At 51.5% G+C, this 15,880-nt stretch overlaps 1 protein-coding gene across 1 annotated transcript; it reads right to left on the bottom strand.

Moving 5' to 3' along the window:
* Nucleotides 1-44: 44 nt before the first annotated feature.
* Nucleotides 45-15,853, bottom strand: POGK (pogo transposable element derived with KRAB domain; the record flags this gene model as incomplete). Its single annotated transcript, XM_081257346.1, has 7 exons — nt 45-1,922; nt 4,183-5,666; nt 7,034-7,132; nt 7,918-8,044; nt 13,764-13,897; nt 15,183-15,481; nt 15,531-15,853. 6 exons carry the CDS (start codon nt 15,851-15,853, stop codon nt 4,195-4,197), a joined length of 2,454 nt encoding a protein of 817 aa, XP_081113472.1. The 3' UTR covers nt 45-1,922; nt 4,183-4,194.
* Between the last annotated feature and the right edge of the window lie 27 nt (nt 15,854-15,880).

Genomic DNA, 15,880 nt, shown 5'->3' with positions numbered 1-15,880 from the left:
TGACTTTTCACAAGGCTAGCAGATAATAAAACCACCAGAGCCTATTGTCTTTATTATCAAAGTTTATTGTTGGAGTCAGTTCCTATCTACTGGGGAGTACAACTATGTCTCAATATGTGCTATAGTAACTCTAGGGTAATAGCCATTCTGCAAAATAGTTGTACTGGGGCTCTGTTAGGCATAGATCATAATAAAGTCAGTGGAAGAACGAGCCCAGAAAAACCCTGATAGTAGAGCCATTCCTCTAGGGAAGTTCCAGTGCTAAGCAACCTGTAAGGCATCATCTGTCAGCTGACGATGAGACTCAAAGAGGTGTTGGTGGAATGAAACAGGAGTTGAACCCATTTTCTACTCTTCCCTGCAAGACAACTATGGCTCCAATGCAGGAACCAAAAATTAGGTCTTATAAAATCCTTTAAGCTCCCAAAGCAAGTAAAATAGGACATAAAGAGGAAAGGGCCAGGAACCAGGACACTGGAGGGTAAATTAAGTGTAATTGGAGGGAATGAAAACTTCTGGAATGAAGAGTAGCTGGATTTAGATGCCGTTTGAGATGACAAAGAATACAGTACAGGTAAAAGCAAATGGGGAAATGATTCAAACACTGAAAGTTATTCAGATACCAGAAGTTAAGTGAAATTTCCCCTCTTGGAGGAAAACTGGTTTTAAAAAATGAGGAAGGTGAATCACTAATAGGAAAATGAGTACCTGAGTAGAAATAGGTGTTTCAGAATGCCAAGAACAGTATAATATACAAACGAGCTGGGTCTACAGGAAGGAAAAGTGGTTATGGTAGCCTGTTAACCAGATCTGACATTGGAATGACATTTCTAACAATGGCTTTGTCTATGAGGTTCTGGCATATTTTTCGTAGCACAGGTAGCTTTGAAGGAATGTTTTCGTAACACTCAACTTATGTGGGAATGCAAATTACTTTAGTGTAAAAATTCAAAGACCTCCCACCTATTTCTGCAGGATAGAAGAAGTCTTCAAACAGCTGTGGCTAAAGGCCCATGGTGCCCTCTCACCACCCTTGCCATAAAAATATTAAAGGAATTAACAAAACAAGAATCAGATGAGTCAATGGGCTTTGTACCATGTAGACAGCAGATAATTTATGGTGACTTCTGCAGGCAGCCTGAGAAACAGAAGAGCTTGTGTACTAAATGCTACCCTATCATTAAATATAATAATAATGAAAAACAGGGCCATTAAATGAGACCCTAGAAAAGTCTAGCTGCCAACCAGATTGGGAAGATAAATGGAACGGCATAGTTTATTTTAATCTGTATCTTCCACACTAACCTAGTTTGTCTACAGAAAAGCCATCTGCTGGCACCAGGCCAGTATGTCTGAATTTTGTTGTTGTTATTAGCATCTCATTTTTCCAAAAGAGGAAATGTGTAAGTAGCAGGTGTACATAAATGACCATTTCTACAAAGCCTTCTCTGCAGGCTTGACCTGTGTGGGGACAGGTTCTACTGATGGAAGCATTTTTAAAGGCAGAAGAAAAAACATTGACTTGAGGTTTTCTCCACAGAAAGAATACCAGTGGAGTTGGGCCTGTAGGATGAGTCTCTTATTGGTGCTGAACAAATGGCCTCTTCTCCAGGAAATACCTTTGTTCATTCCTATCTACAGGTTTCTTTTGATGGACACATGGAGTAAACTCTAAAACAAGAAATGAGGCAGAAGCAGTTTCTTTTCTAATCATGTCTCTGATGAAGTGAAGGGTCCTAGACTTCTCTGACACCTCATGGACATGGGGCGAGGGTGGGCGGTGTCCCAAGACGGGATGCTCAGGCTGCTGTCCAGACCTGGGCTGTCTGAGCCCCGTGGCCTTTTCCTGCTGCTCCCTGTGTATCCATGCTGCAAGGAAATCTTGAGGATTTTCCTCAACTGCTCCAAAGACAGTTCATTTGCTGGAAAACAGAGGGAACCTAAGTGTGAGTTAACCCTTGGATTTTAGACATTGTATAACTTTTCAAGAACATATTTATTCCATTAGTCAGATTTCCAAACAGATGAGAAGAGGCCGTTTTATGCCCATGTCGCCTCCAAAATGTCTTGTTCGATGAGAATCCCTGTCTACTTCTGGCACTTCCTGAGCTCAAAAACAGGGCAGCTGTACAGAGAACTGTGGCTGGCAAGATGAGCCAAAGCTCATGGTTGGGATCGGACATAAATGCCTACGTACATAGCTGTAGCCCGGCATTGTTTTTTTCCCTTTCCTCTTCTGGCGTTTTTGTTTGTTTTTTGCGGTACGCGGGCCTCTCACTGTTGCGGCCTCTCCCGTTGCGGAGCACAGGCTCCGGACGCGCAGGCTCAGCGGCCATGGCTCACGGGCCCAGCTGCTCCGTGGCATGTGGGATCTTCCCAGACCGGGGCACGAACCTGTGTCCCCTGCATCGGCAGGTGGACTCTAAACCACTGCGCCACCAGGGAAGCCCTCTGGCGGTTTTTTGATCCAGTCCTTTGGGTAGCAAATAGCTTAGAAAATTAAAAATGCACAAAAATGTTATCTAACAAGGTGGGGGGCGGGAAGGTAAAAAGGGTAAAAAGTCACTATAATTCAAAGTCTGATATCCAGTGGAGGCAGTGTAATGATTAGCAGAAAAGGGAGGCTGAATTCACGGAGTGAAAGAATAAGGGAACATGAGGGGAAAAAAGCAATTTTGGTGATTTCGACTGTAACAGTAACAACTTCTCCTTGGCTCTGTAACTCTAGGGGTCTCAGAATAACACTGCGATTCAATGTTAGGTGTACAGTTTGATTTGGGGGCAGGGAAGGAGACATAAGTCACTCTTCAACTTACACAGCCTGAAGGGGGGCGGTGTAACAGAAGATTTCTCTTAGCATTTCATCTGGAGAAAGAAGCAAGTAGGGTGGAAATACCTAATTATACTTTAAAGGAAAGAAAAAGAAACCGTCAAGGTACTTTTAAGTCCTCTGTGAAAGGAGTGCTCTCTTCATATTAAACACTGTCTGGAGGCACAAATGAACTGACAATTAGGGAAATGAGAACAAGAAGGTAAAATGAAATGTCTGTTCTCTCTGTATGTTGCCCACTGTAGGTGGTCGTTCACCCTCGCTCAAGGGGTCCGGGTGGGGAGGCTCACTCCACTAGTGATATCTGGTAGCCCCCACTCCCCACTTCCTTTTTTTTTTTTTTTTTGCGGTACGCGGGTCTCTCACTGCTGTGGCCTCTCCCGTTGCGGAGCACAGGCTCCGGACGCGCAGGCTCAGCGGCCGTGGCTCATGGGCCCAGCTGCTCCGCGGCATGTGGGATCTTCCTGGACCGGGGCACGAACCCATGTCCCCTGCATCGGCAGGCGGACTCTCAACCACTGCGCCACCAGGGAAGCCCCCCACTTCCTTTTAAAGCTGTTGCCCTCCTATACTCAACTGAGAATTCTCGGGCCTGTCGTCCTCAGTCCTTAGACTTTACTCGCTGTAGTCCGAGATAAGCATTGTTTTTTTATTTTTATTTTTTTTTTATTTTCTGGTGCAGTTTCAATTTAAAAATTATCACCCTTCAAACGTCTGTGAAATTATTATAATTGTTCACTCCATGTGAATGTCATGAGAATGAGATGGTGGTTTAAAACACACTTTTGAACTCCCAGGGAGAAGCAGGCATAAGCTATTTCTTTCCTTCCCCACTGGGCTACTACAGACCACCCCAGGACGGAGACCCGAGGCCCAGGCGACACAGTCCGAAGGCACATGCGTCCTTCCGTCCCAGCCCTATAGGCTAGCCAAGGCGAGCACGGCCGCTCCAAGTGAATCAGGTACACACACTGGCCCTAAATGTTCAGCACGATTTATAAGGGGAAGAAAAATTTTGCTTTTGCAGACAAAACTTGTTCCTATCGGAGCCATGTCAGACTACGCGCTTTCAGGCCCAAATAATTTCAGCGATAATTACGGCCCTCAGATCAAATGTTCTGGGAGCTCACTCCTTGTTCACTTCATGCATTATACAAAGTACCCACGAAATAAGCCAAGCAACCAAAGTTTCACATAAAGGAGAAAATGCGGATGGCCCGTTACCTACAGCACTGCGCTGTGGGCTCGAAGAGTTCTCGGAAACAGAGGAAAATAATGGCAAGAGGCAAGGTGTCTGTGGAACCCAACACGTCCCTCAGGGTGGGCACTGGCGGCTCCTCCCAACTGCTTACCTTGGCTTTCCCTCAGTTGCTCTCTGTCAGGCTCTCAGTGTCGCACTCTTTGGGCGGTTCCCCTCCTCCTGGCAGCTCGCTCTCGATTTCCCACAGGACGTCATCCTCGTCCTCCAAGTTGCTGGAGATGTGGCACTTCTTGAACCCCTGGACGATGGATTCGCTTGAGATGCTATTCCATGCCACCATGACCCACTCCAGAAAGAGGCCGAGGGGTGGCTTCTTGGCGTTCCCCGTGGGGCTCAGTGCCAGGTTCCCCGCCAGGAGCCAGTTGGAATACTGGGCCCGGACACTGTCATTCAGGGGTTTGTAGACCACCACATCCAGCACCTGTAGCTGCGAGGTCAGGCCCCCCGGGATGATGACCATGTCGGTGTGCATGCTTTCCATGGAGCTCTTCACCGAATCAGTGGCATGGCCCCGGAAGCCATTGAGGATCAGCATCCCTCGCTGCTTGGGCACTGCACCGGTTCTCCGCCTCCACACCACTTCCAACCAGTCCTGCATCAAGTCCTCCGTCATCCATCCGTACCGGTGACAACGGATTTCCATGCCACTGGGGAACTTCCCGGGGGGGATGTATGTGCCCCTCAGAATGATGTACGGAGGTAACTTCCTCCCATCTGCCAAGACACCAAGCATGGCTGTGATTTTCAGTTTCTCCCTGCCTGGCGTCTTGACCAAGACGGGCTTTTCACCCTGGTTGTCCACAGTCACCCTCGAGGGCACCTCCAAGCAAATGGGCGTCTCGTCAGCATTTCCCATCTGAGCCACCTGGTAGTCGTGTGCCCGGCGCAGAGCCAGGACGCTCCGCTGGTAGGTGACGAGCTTCTCGGTCAGGTCTTCCGGCAGCTGCTGGGGCACTGGCACCTTATGCCGCAGAGACAAGTCATACCTTCGCATCATTCTTCGACACCAGCCCAAGCTGGCCTTGAACCCTTTCTCCGGAATGTTCATCTCCTGGGCAATCTCCAGAGCTTTCAGCTGCATGGCCTCCCTGGTGATGGGGTCCCCTTTAGCCTGCATGTATCGAACGTACTCGGCCACGCGCTGGTCCACCAGGGCGAAGCGCCCGTTTTTGGGGCCCCGGAAGGCGCGCCGCATGGCGTGGGCGTTCTGCAGCTGCGGCTTCACCTTGCGCCAGTCGCGGACGTTTTTTTCCAGCACCCCGAACTGCTTGGCCGCCTGGCAGTTGTTGGTGCTCTCGGCGTACTCCACCACCATTAACTTGAACCCTGCGTCGTAACTGCGGCGCATGCCCCGGCTGAACTGAAACTTCCCGGCCAGGTCGTCTGCCGAGAGGTCGTACCCGGGGAAGCCCACGGCCATGTAAAAGGGGTACCCCTCACCCCACTCGGGCAATTCTGTGATGTCCCGAGGCAGACGGAGGCCATAGCTGTCCAGGTGCTGAGGCTGCGGAAACTGGGAGGGCGTGTTCATCGGGCCCACCCAATCTGGGGGCTTCACGTCAGAGTCTTCATTTTCTGGCAAACAAACAGGGAGGGGCAAAGATAGTGCCCGTAAGTAAAATGATTTCTGGCTCATTCCCTGATTTTTTTTTTCTTTTTTTGGTCGAAATACCAAGAATACCTTAATCTCAAATTCACTAAAAGCAGTAGCTCTAATAACAGATAACACTTACGAAGTCGTTACCCCCGTGCCAATTCCCATGGATTACCACATCTAATTCTCACAATAACTGTTTATTTCTTCTTTGCAGGTAAGTCTAGAGAAATTAAGTAACGCATCAAGGTAGCTGAGCTAGGAAGTGGCAGAGCTGGAAACTGAATACAGGCAACAAGCCTGGATCACATACTAACTGTGTGGGCCATGCCTGGGTCAAAATAATCTTTACCTGGACGAGAAGCCAATTATAACCCACATTACCACATGATATTACAGAATTTGTATCATCATGGGCTGAATCATATCCCTTAAACCAAGAAAATCTATAGCAATACCACACTTAGCAAAGTTAAGCTTATAAGGCAGAAGTATGGTTCTTGCATACCAATGTCAGAACTGGGTTTCACTGTACGTTTGTTTAGGAGGTGGCCACAGAAGTTGAATACTCACGGAAATTGAAGACTCACGGAAATTACCATATCTCACCAAAACTAAGATGCCATCAATTGCAAGATGCACCATTATATGCCATTAAGAAAAAAAAAAGTTACTAGTGAAACTAACATGCCATCAATTTTAAGAGGCATTCTCAACTGCAGAGATGTTAAAGTGATGAGGGAAAAACGTGTCTTGGAATCAATGAAATACAGCATTTTAAACTATTACTTATAGAGAGAAGGCAAATCAAACCACTCTGGCTGTTGGGAAGCTGTATTTATCCAACTCCTGCCCTCTAACTGTGTTTCTTGATAAAAGACCGAGTGCTTCTTTAGACATATTTGCTCAAGTATGTACTACAGCTACTATTGCTTTTTCTATCCAAGATTAAGGAGACAGAAAGCCAAGTAAATAACCCTGGATGCATGCTTCGTCACACTATTTTCCTTAGTTTTCAGAGGTGTGTGGTGTGCCACCCAGGCACCCAGGATGTGCGCTGGACCAAAGCCATACAAACTTCAATTTGGTTCACCTGCATACAAAGGTGCATGTTGAGACTTATTACTGACAGTCGACGGGTGAAGAAATGGAGGCTCAGAGAGGTGGATGAAGTCGCCTAAGGTCACACAGCATAGGAAATGAGATTCTGAAACTCCAAAGCCCATAATCTTTCTGCCTCACAACCTTGCCTTACTCTTAAATACCCCACAGAATGTACCTGGAAATTTAAAATTCATCTTCATTATTCTCCCATTGGATGGATGTGGAATTGGGTTAATCATAGTACCTGCAAAGGTTCCTCCCTGGAACTGCCATTCGTCAGAATTCTGAGACTCCTCCTCCCTTTCCAACCGAGTGATCATGTCAGGCTTAGGGAATGGGAATTCTGTTTATAGGAAATAAAACAGGTAAGAGCTGTGTGTTACTGTCTTGGAACACTGCCACAATAAGTACTTTATAATACTTAAGCACCCTCCCCTCCACTCCCACCCCACCAGTCTTCTCAATATGCAGATTTATGAAAGGTGGGGGGAAAGGGCTCAGGGATACTTAAAGAAAAAATATGATGGGAAATAGGTCTGTCCAAGGGAATTTATGAATCTCTGCTCATGTACTAGCAACCACAAAAAGGAACTGCATTTAGCAGGGAAGTGGGTGGGTGCAGCCATGGATCTAACGGGCACTCTGGTACCCACAGGAGCAAATGGGGAAATCCCTCCAAAGGGTTACCTTCTAATAATATGGTTACATTCCAATAATATGGATATCAATGCTGGGAAGGGAGAAAGGATTCTTTTGAGGCTATGTCCCCAAGCTTCTAAGGCTGACAGGGTAACAATGAGGCCCTGCCTTCCCTCCTAAGGAACATATGAAGCACAGGCCCAGACCCATGGGGACATTTCTTAGATTATGTCTTGTTTTTTCTTTGTTTGATGAGAATGCCTGGATTGAATGAGGATGGTTCTGAGCGCTGACACAAGCTGCTGCGTAGAAGGACACAATATTTATATCCTGCCTAAATCAAAAACAGGAAATTAAATGGGCACAGGCATTGTGGGGACAGACTCCAAGTTCAGGAGAGAGGGATGTTGGATACACCAGAGAAGAGAGACGTGGAAACAATTCTCTGGGCTCAGAGCTCCTAGGAGACAAAGGAAAACAAAGCCTTACCCAGGGACAGGACAGTCTCGTAATTCATCCTCATGACCTCCCGGTAGAGGGCCTTCTGTTGCTCCGTCAAAACTTCCCACTCCTCATCGGAAAAATATATGGCCACCTCATCGAATAGGGCCGGCACCTGCAACAGTGAACAGGCCTTTCTCAACGACTAGTAGGCACGTGCAGACACAGATCACACACCCTCCTCACAGGCAAGGGCTTGGGCCCAGGGAAACGTCTGTCCTCAGTCACACGGCTCCTCCGAGAAGCAAAACCAAGACAAAAACAAGGTCTCCCGTGCCCTGCTGAGTGCTTTCCTCCCCCGGCATCCACAGATAAGGAGAGCAGCACCTTGAGAAGAAAAGTCACCCGTACAGGTTGGGAGACACTGGATCCTCACATACAGCAGGGAGAGCTGATCACGGCTCAGTCCCCATCCAGAGCCAGAACCAACCACGCTCAAGGAAACACCCCGAGACAGCTGCCCCGCCAGAACAACCCTGCTCTCTCCCTTGGGCACAGATCCTCAGCCCAGGAGGGTGCTGGGGGCCTCCTGGGCACTAGTCTCCATTTGCAGGGCACTAGCCCCCGTTTTTGACTCAGAACCCAACGCTGTCAGGCAGGGGCCAGTGAGAGAAGGGGCCTCAGCCGGTCTTTTCCGATCCACAAGAGCACGAGGAGGACGGAAGGGCTCATTAGAGCTTCAATTTATGTAACGAGATACCAGAGCAGACTGCTTTGCTTCGATGCCTAGACCCGCAGCAGGAAGCCCTAAGGCCAGAGAAGAGCGCTCTACAGCCCGCTCCCGGCTCACCTACCTCCCCGCCCCCATGGGCCAGTGGGACGGGGGTGCCTGAGCAGCCAAACGCAGCCAAGCCACCCAGACCGACCCCCTCTTGTTCAACTCTCTGCTTTTCTTTTTACTATGTGTTTTCCTTCAGTCATTAAAAATCCTACTCCCAAGTTCATCATATTCAATGGTAAGGGATCTGGGCTGCTGCTTTCACGGCTACTCCCCATAGCTGAATCTAGGGCCTGGGGGGGTCAGAGTACTGTCTTCCATCTGCTTAGAAAAGTTCAGCGTCTGCATCGCCTGCAGCTTCTTCAGGCACCCGGCCATCCATCACCTAGATCTCCCGGCCCTTCTTCCTTACTCACGAAGCCCACCCCATCCCCCCCCACCCTCACAGCCCCTTCCACACAGGGAGAACCTCCTAGGAAAGGCCCCGTCACTGCTTCCCTTATTCCCCCCACAGCCCCATTTAATTAAGGAGGAAACGGGCGCAGAGCAGCCCCGTTTCTGGCCCAAAGTCACACAGCCAATAACGGCAGGGTTGAGAGTGGGACACAGCACTGTCTGACTTCACGGCTCCCGCCCTCACAGAGGGCAGGGGGGCCTCCCAGGTAACCAGCTGGCAGGCCTCCGCTCCCACCCCGCACACGCTCGGCGGTACTCAGCTGCTGCAGTTCCCTGAACAAACCATCCTCACACCCTCCGTGTCTCCGCACACGGTGCTCCGCTGCCTCGGAGGTCCTCCCCATTCTTGGCCTGGCTGACACCCACCCACCTTCCAAGACTCAGCCCAGACATCCTGTTCCCCGGGAAACTGGTCCCAACCCAGGCTGTGTGCCCTGTGACGCCCTGGGCTCAAGGCTCTGGTGGCACTTATCACACTGCAGAGTCCTCTTGGTTTACCTGTCTGCTTCTTCCCCTAGAATATTGGCTCACTGAGGGCAGAACCCGGGCTTAGTCCGTTTTGTTTCCCTAAGCCTAGAACACTTCCTGCAGGTAGTAATCCCTTAAAAATGTGTTCTTGAGTCAAAGATTTAAGCAAATAACCTCTGGACTTCCCTTCTCTTATTCCACTTGGAATAGTTTCAAATAATCGTTAAAATTTATCTGTCACAGAACTGAACTTACTCTTTGGAGTAAGAATGGACAAAAATCCCTAGTGTAAAATACCAGGAGGTACAGATTGGTCTCTAGGCTCCACTCAGACTTCATCAATCTGGAAAGCCAGGCAGCCAGGAATTTTCCATCCCACCCCATCCCACTTCCCAGGCTTTTAAACAACTCTCCCTTTGGCCTTTTCTCTCCCTAGGAAATTCCAGATCTAGGCCATACCTATTTATAGTCCCTTTCCCTTTGCTGATAAAACAGGACACAGGACTGGCTATGCCTGTCATTTCAGAGGGGCTACCCATTATCGATCCTTGTAGAAGGTAACACGTCCTGGGCCTGGTAAAAATATCAGCAGCCCTGGAGTGGTGAGAAGGCAGCTGGAGGCTGAGGCTGGATTCATCTCCTCCCATTTATGACTGAGCCCCGGAGGATCCTCAGACAAGCCCACATTATGCTCCAGAGGCGCGCAGTGCAGTGGCTTAGGAATTCTCCTCACAGCAACCTTCTGTGAGAATTGAGCAAGCCTTCAGCCAGGCCCTGCTGTGCAGGCCTCCCCTCTCTCCACAGAGGCCTTTTATCTAGCCAAGCACAGCAGAAGGTAAACAGGGCCAGCCCTGGGCCAAACTCAGAAATCAGCAGCCGGCATCCAACCCCTGGACACCCTTGCTTGGCCTCACAGGTAGAGGCCCTCGATCCCGCCTTCCTCTCTTCCCTCAGAAGGTCAAGGACTCATCAGACAGGTGTTCCTCCTTCAGCTTGTGTGCGCTGCCTCCCTCGCTCCCACGAGCTGGCATTCCAACGCTTATCTCCAAGGGTAACCGTCCTAAAGTACTTACACGCTGCCCAGGCTCGCTGACAAAGCTGCATGACCACCCAGCGAAGACAGCACTTAGAGGGCTGGGACCGGTGCACTGACAGAGTGCCCGCTGTATGCCAGGCACTGTGTAGGGCACTCCCTCCTACGTGGTTAAATGTGTTATCTTATTGAATCCTTTAAATAGTACAGGGATACGGGGATCACCACCCCAGTTCTATGGGTGAGGAAACAGAGCTGATAAGTATCTTGCCCAAGGTCACAGAGTTAGCAAGTCTGACTCCCAAGCCCGTGCTTTCTCGGCAGGCCACTTAGGCCAAGTGGCCTCTGCCTGGTGGCGGCAGCAAACCGTAGGGTCCCTTAGAAAGACGAGCCGAGGACTTCTTCCTTAGAGCTACTAGGGAGAGAGCTCAGACTCATGGGCGCAGCACACTCCCCCGCAGGGCTGGCTCGGTCCCCTGGCCTCCTCCGCTTCTCTCGCCCATCCCCTCCACTGCCTGACTCCACTGCAGGCTCCAGCTGCAGGAGCTGCTCCGGACTCTGCACACACAAGCTTTCCTCTCCAGTGCTTTTGCTTCTGGCTGCCTGGAGGGCAAGACCCTGCCTTCCCTTGGCTGGTTCCACCTATGGCCAAGCCTTGGTTCAAAGTACACTTTCCCTTTTTTTCTACTTGAAATTGGATTGCTACTCCAGTTCTCCCATGAAATATTACCCTAATATACAGCATGATTCTTTGGTTTGAAAAGCTTTTATTGATCACTCTAGCACAATCCCCAACAACCAAAATATATATTTGATTCTTTTCTTCCCCTAGTTTTTTTTTTTTTTTTTTTTTTGCAGTACGCGGGCCTCTCACTGTTGAGGCCTCGCCCGTTGCGGAGCACAGGCTCCGGACACGCAGGCTCAGCAGCCATGGCTCACGGGCCCAGCCGCTCCGCAGCATGTGGGATCCTCCCAGACCGGGGCACGAACATGTGTCCTCTGCATCGGCAGGCGGACTCTCAACCACTGCGCCACCAGGGAAGCCCTCTTCCCCTAGTTTTAATGCTCTAGGGCAGGGTTTTTCCCACCTCAGCACTGCTGACATTTTTGGCCAGATAATTCTTCGTTGTGGGAGCTGTCCTGTGCATCACCGATGGGTAGCAGCATCCCTGGCCTCTACCCAGGAGACGCCTGTAGGATCTCCCACTCCCCAAGCCCCATCCCGAGTCATGACAACTAAAAACGTCTCCAGCCAGACGTCCCTGGGAGGGATGGGACTGGGGGCAAAATTGCCTACTGCTCCAGACCAGGTCCCTGCCTGCCTTCTCTGGTTCTCCAGCCTGCAGGAGGGCCCATCCTGAGCTGACTTCCCCCACAGAACTCCAAATACTGTGCAGTTAATTAGATTTACTTCCCTATCTTCCTTACAAGACTAGTACCCCCGCGAGACTCGGGATTTTGCCTTAATAACACCCAGCACTGTGCTCAGTAGCTGCGGATGGATGGCAGACTGCCTGGGGGCCACTCATGCCAGTCCCCCTCCTCCAGCTCCTCTGGTTACCTCCTTCTTTCCCAGCCAAGCATGGGCTTCACCTCGCTCCTCTCTGTGTTGTCCCAAGACACTCATATGTGCGCTTCTACTGCACCTGATTTGCGCACTTCTCCATTCTGTCTAGGTGTTCTCGGTTGGCCAATGCAGCCTCAAAGCCATGAGTTCTTGCTCAGGGCTAGACAGGACTGATGCCTGCTCTCCCAAATCTCCCCAGCTTCATGGATCTGAACTGGGGAGGAGGCCAGGGTGGGCCGAAGAGACAAATGCAATCCAGCCTCCATAGCTAGATGAGCAAACCCAGAGCCTGGTGTTGTACTGCTTAAAATTTTTTTCATTGAAGTATAACACACATACAACAAAATGCACTACTTTTAAGGTTCCAGCTCAAGAGGTGTTTTTAAGAACAAATGTCAGCATACATGTGTATCCTAGGGGCAAAATAGATAATCTTGCTGCACCCCATGCAGTGGGAGCGGAGCGGGATTGGATAGTTTGGAAGGACCATGATTCTATGAATACAGATCTCTCACTGGAAACAAAGGATATGTATACCGATGACATTCATACACAGTGGAAAACTAAGCAGAGAAAAGGAATATCATTTTGTTGCTTCTTTAAAATGTTTACCATTCATGCCCAATTATCGTGAAGTCCAGTAAGTACTGTGAGTAATGTACGTAACAATGACTATAAATATCTGTTGCATTTACCCTTCTGTAAGTTTACTCTCATTCTATCACACTATGCTGTTTGGATACGCCCCCTATTCACTGCTGCCTACTATCCCAGTCCCTCCATCCAGGACCCTGGAAATGCAGCTCTCGCCTGTGTCCACTGGCCTCGTCTCATAAAGCTCTCCTCACGTCAGTTCAGTGCCCAAGACTTACTTAAATGGTTTAAACGGCTCCCTTCAACCAGCAGTAGGTGATACTCTCTCCTCACCCAGACTTTGGTCAGGCTCCTCGGAGCCCTCTTCTTCACTAGGCTTCTTGGACACATACACACCCGCCTCTGGTTCTCCGTCTGCCCAGACCCGTTTTAGCAAGAATCCTGCTAAGTCAGGTTAGAAAGAGCCCCCCACGGTGAATGTCTCCTCTTAGTAATTTTCCAACCACTGAGCCCTCCGCTCCGCTCCTTGGCTATAAATCCCCACTTGCTGAGCCCGATCTCTCTCCCCTACGGTGACAGTCTTGAAACCTATCTCAATCGTCCTGAATGGTCTTCCTTATCATCTTAACAAATGCCAGAACAATTTTTCTTTCACACAGGCCGGCAGAGATTTAGTTGGTGTCTACAAGGTGCCTGGCACTGAGCAGGATACAGGGAATCCACGGGTACAGGGGAGAGACACAGTCGTGGCCTCTTGGACTTCCGATCCTGATGGCGTGCCTGAAGCTGCGTGCCTGAAGGGACCGTTCCCATAACCAGTTCCATTCTTCACTGTGCCTTTTAAAGCCACAGAACTGTTTTCTCAGGAATGCAAACACACCGGGCTGGGCTAGGCTATTTTTACTTCCTATGTCTGCTTGAGGAAGAGACTTAATACAAGTCTGGCTCCCAGGCCCGCCCCTCACAGCTGTGTGTGGACCCCACACCTTCTTACTTACCCATCCGCCCTCGGAGCAGATTCGGACTTTCTGCATATCTGTGGGGCCATCCTCCAGTTCCCGGCTCTGAATCTCTTCCTCTTCTTCCTCTTCTTTCAGGGTCAAATTGAGAGGGTAGGCTGTGGACTCCATCTCTGCAAGCAAGATTCAGTTCAGAAAAATCAGGTGCTAGTGTGAACTCTTTAAAGCCTGTGATGGGGGCAGCTCAAGCTACACAAACCTTTTTAGCCCCAAGCACAGTTCAGCTGGAACAATGGAAGGGGACAGGGCCAGGCCTGGGGAGGAAGGGTTTCAGGGAAAGCACCAGGAAGCTGGAAGGTGACATATTTAATTATGATAAGAAGAGGGCTGCAGGCAGATAGCATACCTGGCTGCCTTCAAATATTTAAAAAGCTATCTGTGTAAGAGAGACCAGACTGGTTCTGTAGAGACCCAAAGGCAGAACAGGCCGCTGAGTAAACATTCCGGGAAGAGGTTTTCAAAGAGTGCATCAAATGGCAGAACTTTCTCACAGCCAGTGCCACCCAAACATGGAATTGGCAGCAAGACAGCGGTGTTGGCTTCCTTTCAATGAAGGCATTTGAACACAGACGGAGCACTCGCTCAACTGGGTTGTTCCTACAGGGCCAGTTCAGCATCAGGAGGTTGGGTGGCCCAGAGTACCTGGATTTTCCAGACTCAAAGGTTCTGTCCATGAGCCAGGTCAGAAAATAAGAGTCTTCTGCCTTACGCGACTTTCCAAGCCCAGGAGTCGGTGATCCTTAGTGAGGGGTAATGCCTGGACACCCAAGAAGGTGCAGAAATCAGCTGGGGCCAGGCTCTGGGGCCCACCGCCACCGGGAAGACTCGCTGCCTCTGGGCCGCAAATTCTCTCTCTTCTGCAAATTCTCTCGCCCAGCTCCTAGGCCAGTACAAAGGGCCGCGCTCCTGCCCTCTAGGGGCGCGGGCAATTCCTAGGTGTGGAGTGAGCGCGCATCTTGTGGGCCGCATCCTCCCGGGCTTCCGAAGAAAAGATCCTTCCGGAGTTCAAAGTCTGCTTCTTCGATATTTTCAAAAAGGACGGGCGAATGCGGCAGGATAGGTCTGGGGCGGGTGGAACAGGCTTCAGATCCCTGGAGCTGGGGCCCGAACTTGGCCGCGGCCTCCCCCGCCGGCTCCCGGGAGGGAGATGGGGGGATGGGGGCGCCGCCCCGCGGTGAAGGTGCAAGCGAAGAGGTATCCTCTGCCCCGCCACCGCCCACCGGCCCGGCGCCCCGCCCGCCGCCGCTGCCGCGCCCCCGGGCGCGCTCCGGTTTCTCCAGCCATCTTGTCCCATTTCCCTTTCTCCGCGGCCCCGCGCCGGGAGCGCTCCTGCCGCCCCCCTGCCCGCGCCCGGCCCGGCCCATCTCCCCGCCTGGCCCGCTCCCGGCCCCAGCGCACCTGCCGAGCGGTCGGGGCCGGCGCCGCCTGCCTTCCCCGGCGGGCCCGCAACAAAGGCAGTGGCGGCGGCAGTTGCAGCTGCAGCCTCGGGACCCCCCGCCCCCGCCGCGGCCGAACCGCCGGGGGCCCGAGGGAGGGGCCGTGCCGCCCCCGGCCCCCGACCCGCACGTCCGCGCGCACTCACCGCCGGGCCGAGAGCCGAGGCGTGGGCCGGGGCCGCGGTGGAGACGCCGAGGGCTCCGGCCCGGCTGTCACAGCGCCATCCTTTCCGTCTCTCCGGCTTCCCGTGCGCGCGGCCCCTCGGGAGGGAGCGGGGAGGACACGTGGTGGGAGGAGGGAGGGTCCGGCCGGGAGCTGAGGGTGTTGGGAGGCGAGGGGAGGAGCGCGGCTGATGTCAGCGGGCCGCGGCGGCGCCGGGGGACGGCGCCCGCGCCAGCTCCCGACCCTCCTCCCGGCGTGGCTTCCGGCCGGTCCGCGCCGCGCGCTCCTCTTGGCTGAGCTCCCGACCCTCCGCCCGGCTCCGCCTCGCTGGCCTGAGTAGTAGTGCTCTCTGCCCTCTCGGCTCCCCCTGGTGCAGTTTCCTGTGCACCATGTGCGACCTCGGCATAGATGAGGCAGGAAGAGCCCGGATTTATGTTTGAACTGAATGTAGCCTGGGTGCACACGTTCATGCGCTTATTTGCACGAACCACTGCTTT

This window comes from Mesoplodon bidens (assembly GCF_964165515.1).
Source record: "Mesoplodon bidens genome assembly, chromosome: 2".
In the NCBI taxonomy this organism is placed as follows: domain Eukaryota; kingdom Metazoa; phylum Chordata; class Mammalia; order Artiodactyla; family Ziphiidae; genus Mesoplodon; species Mesoplodon bidens.
The sequence above is the reverse complement of the archived record's forward strand: the minus strand, read 5'-3'. Positions and strand labels throughout refer to the sequence as shown.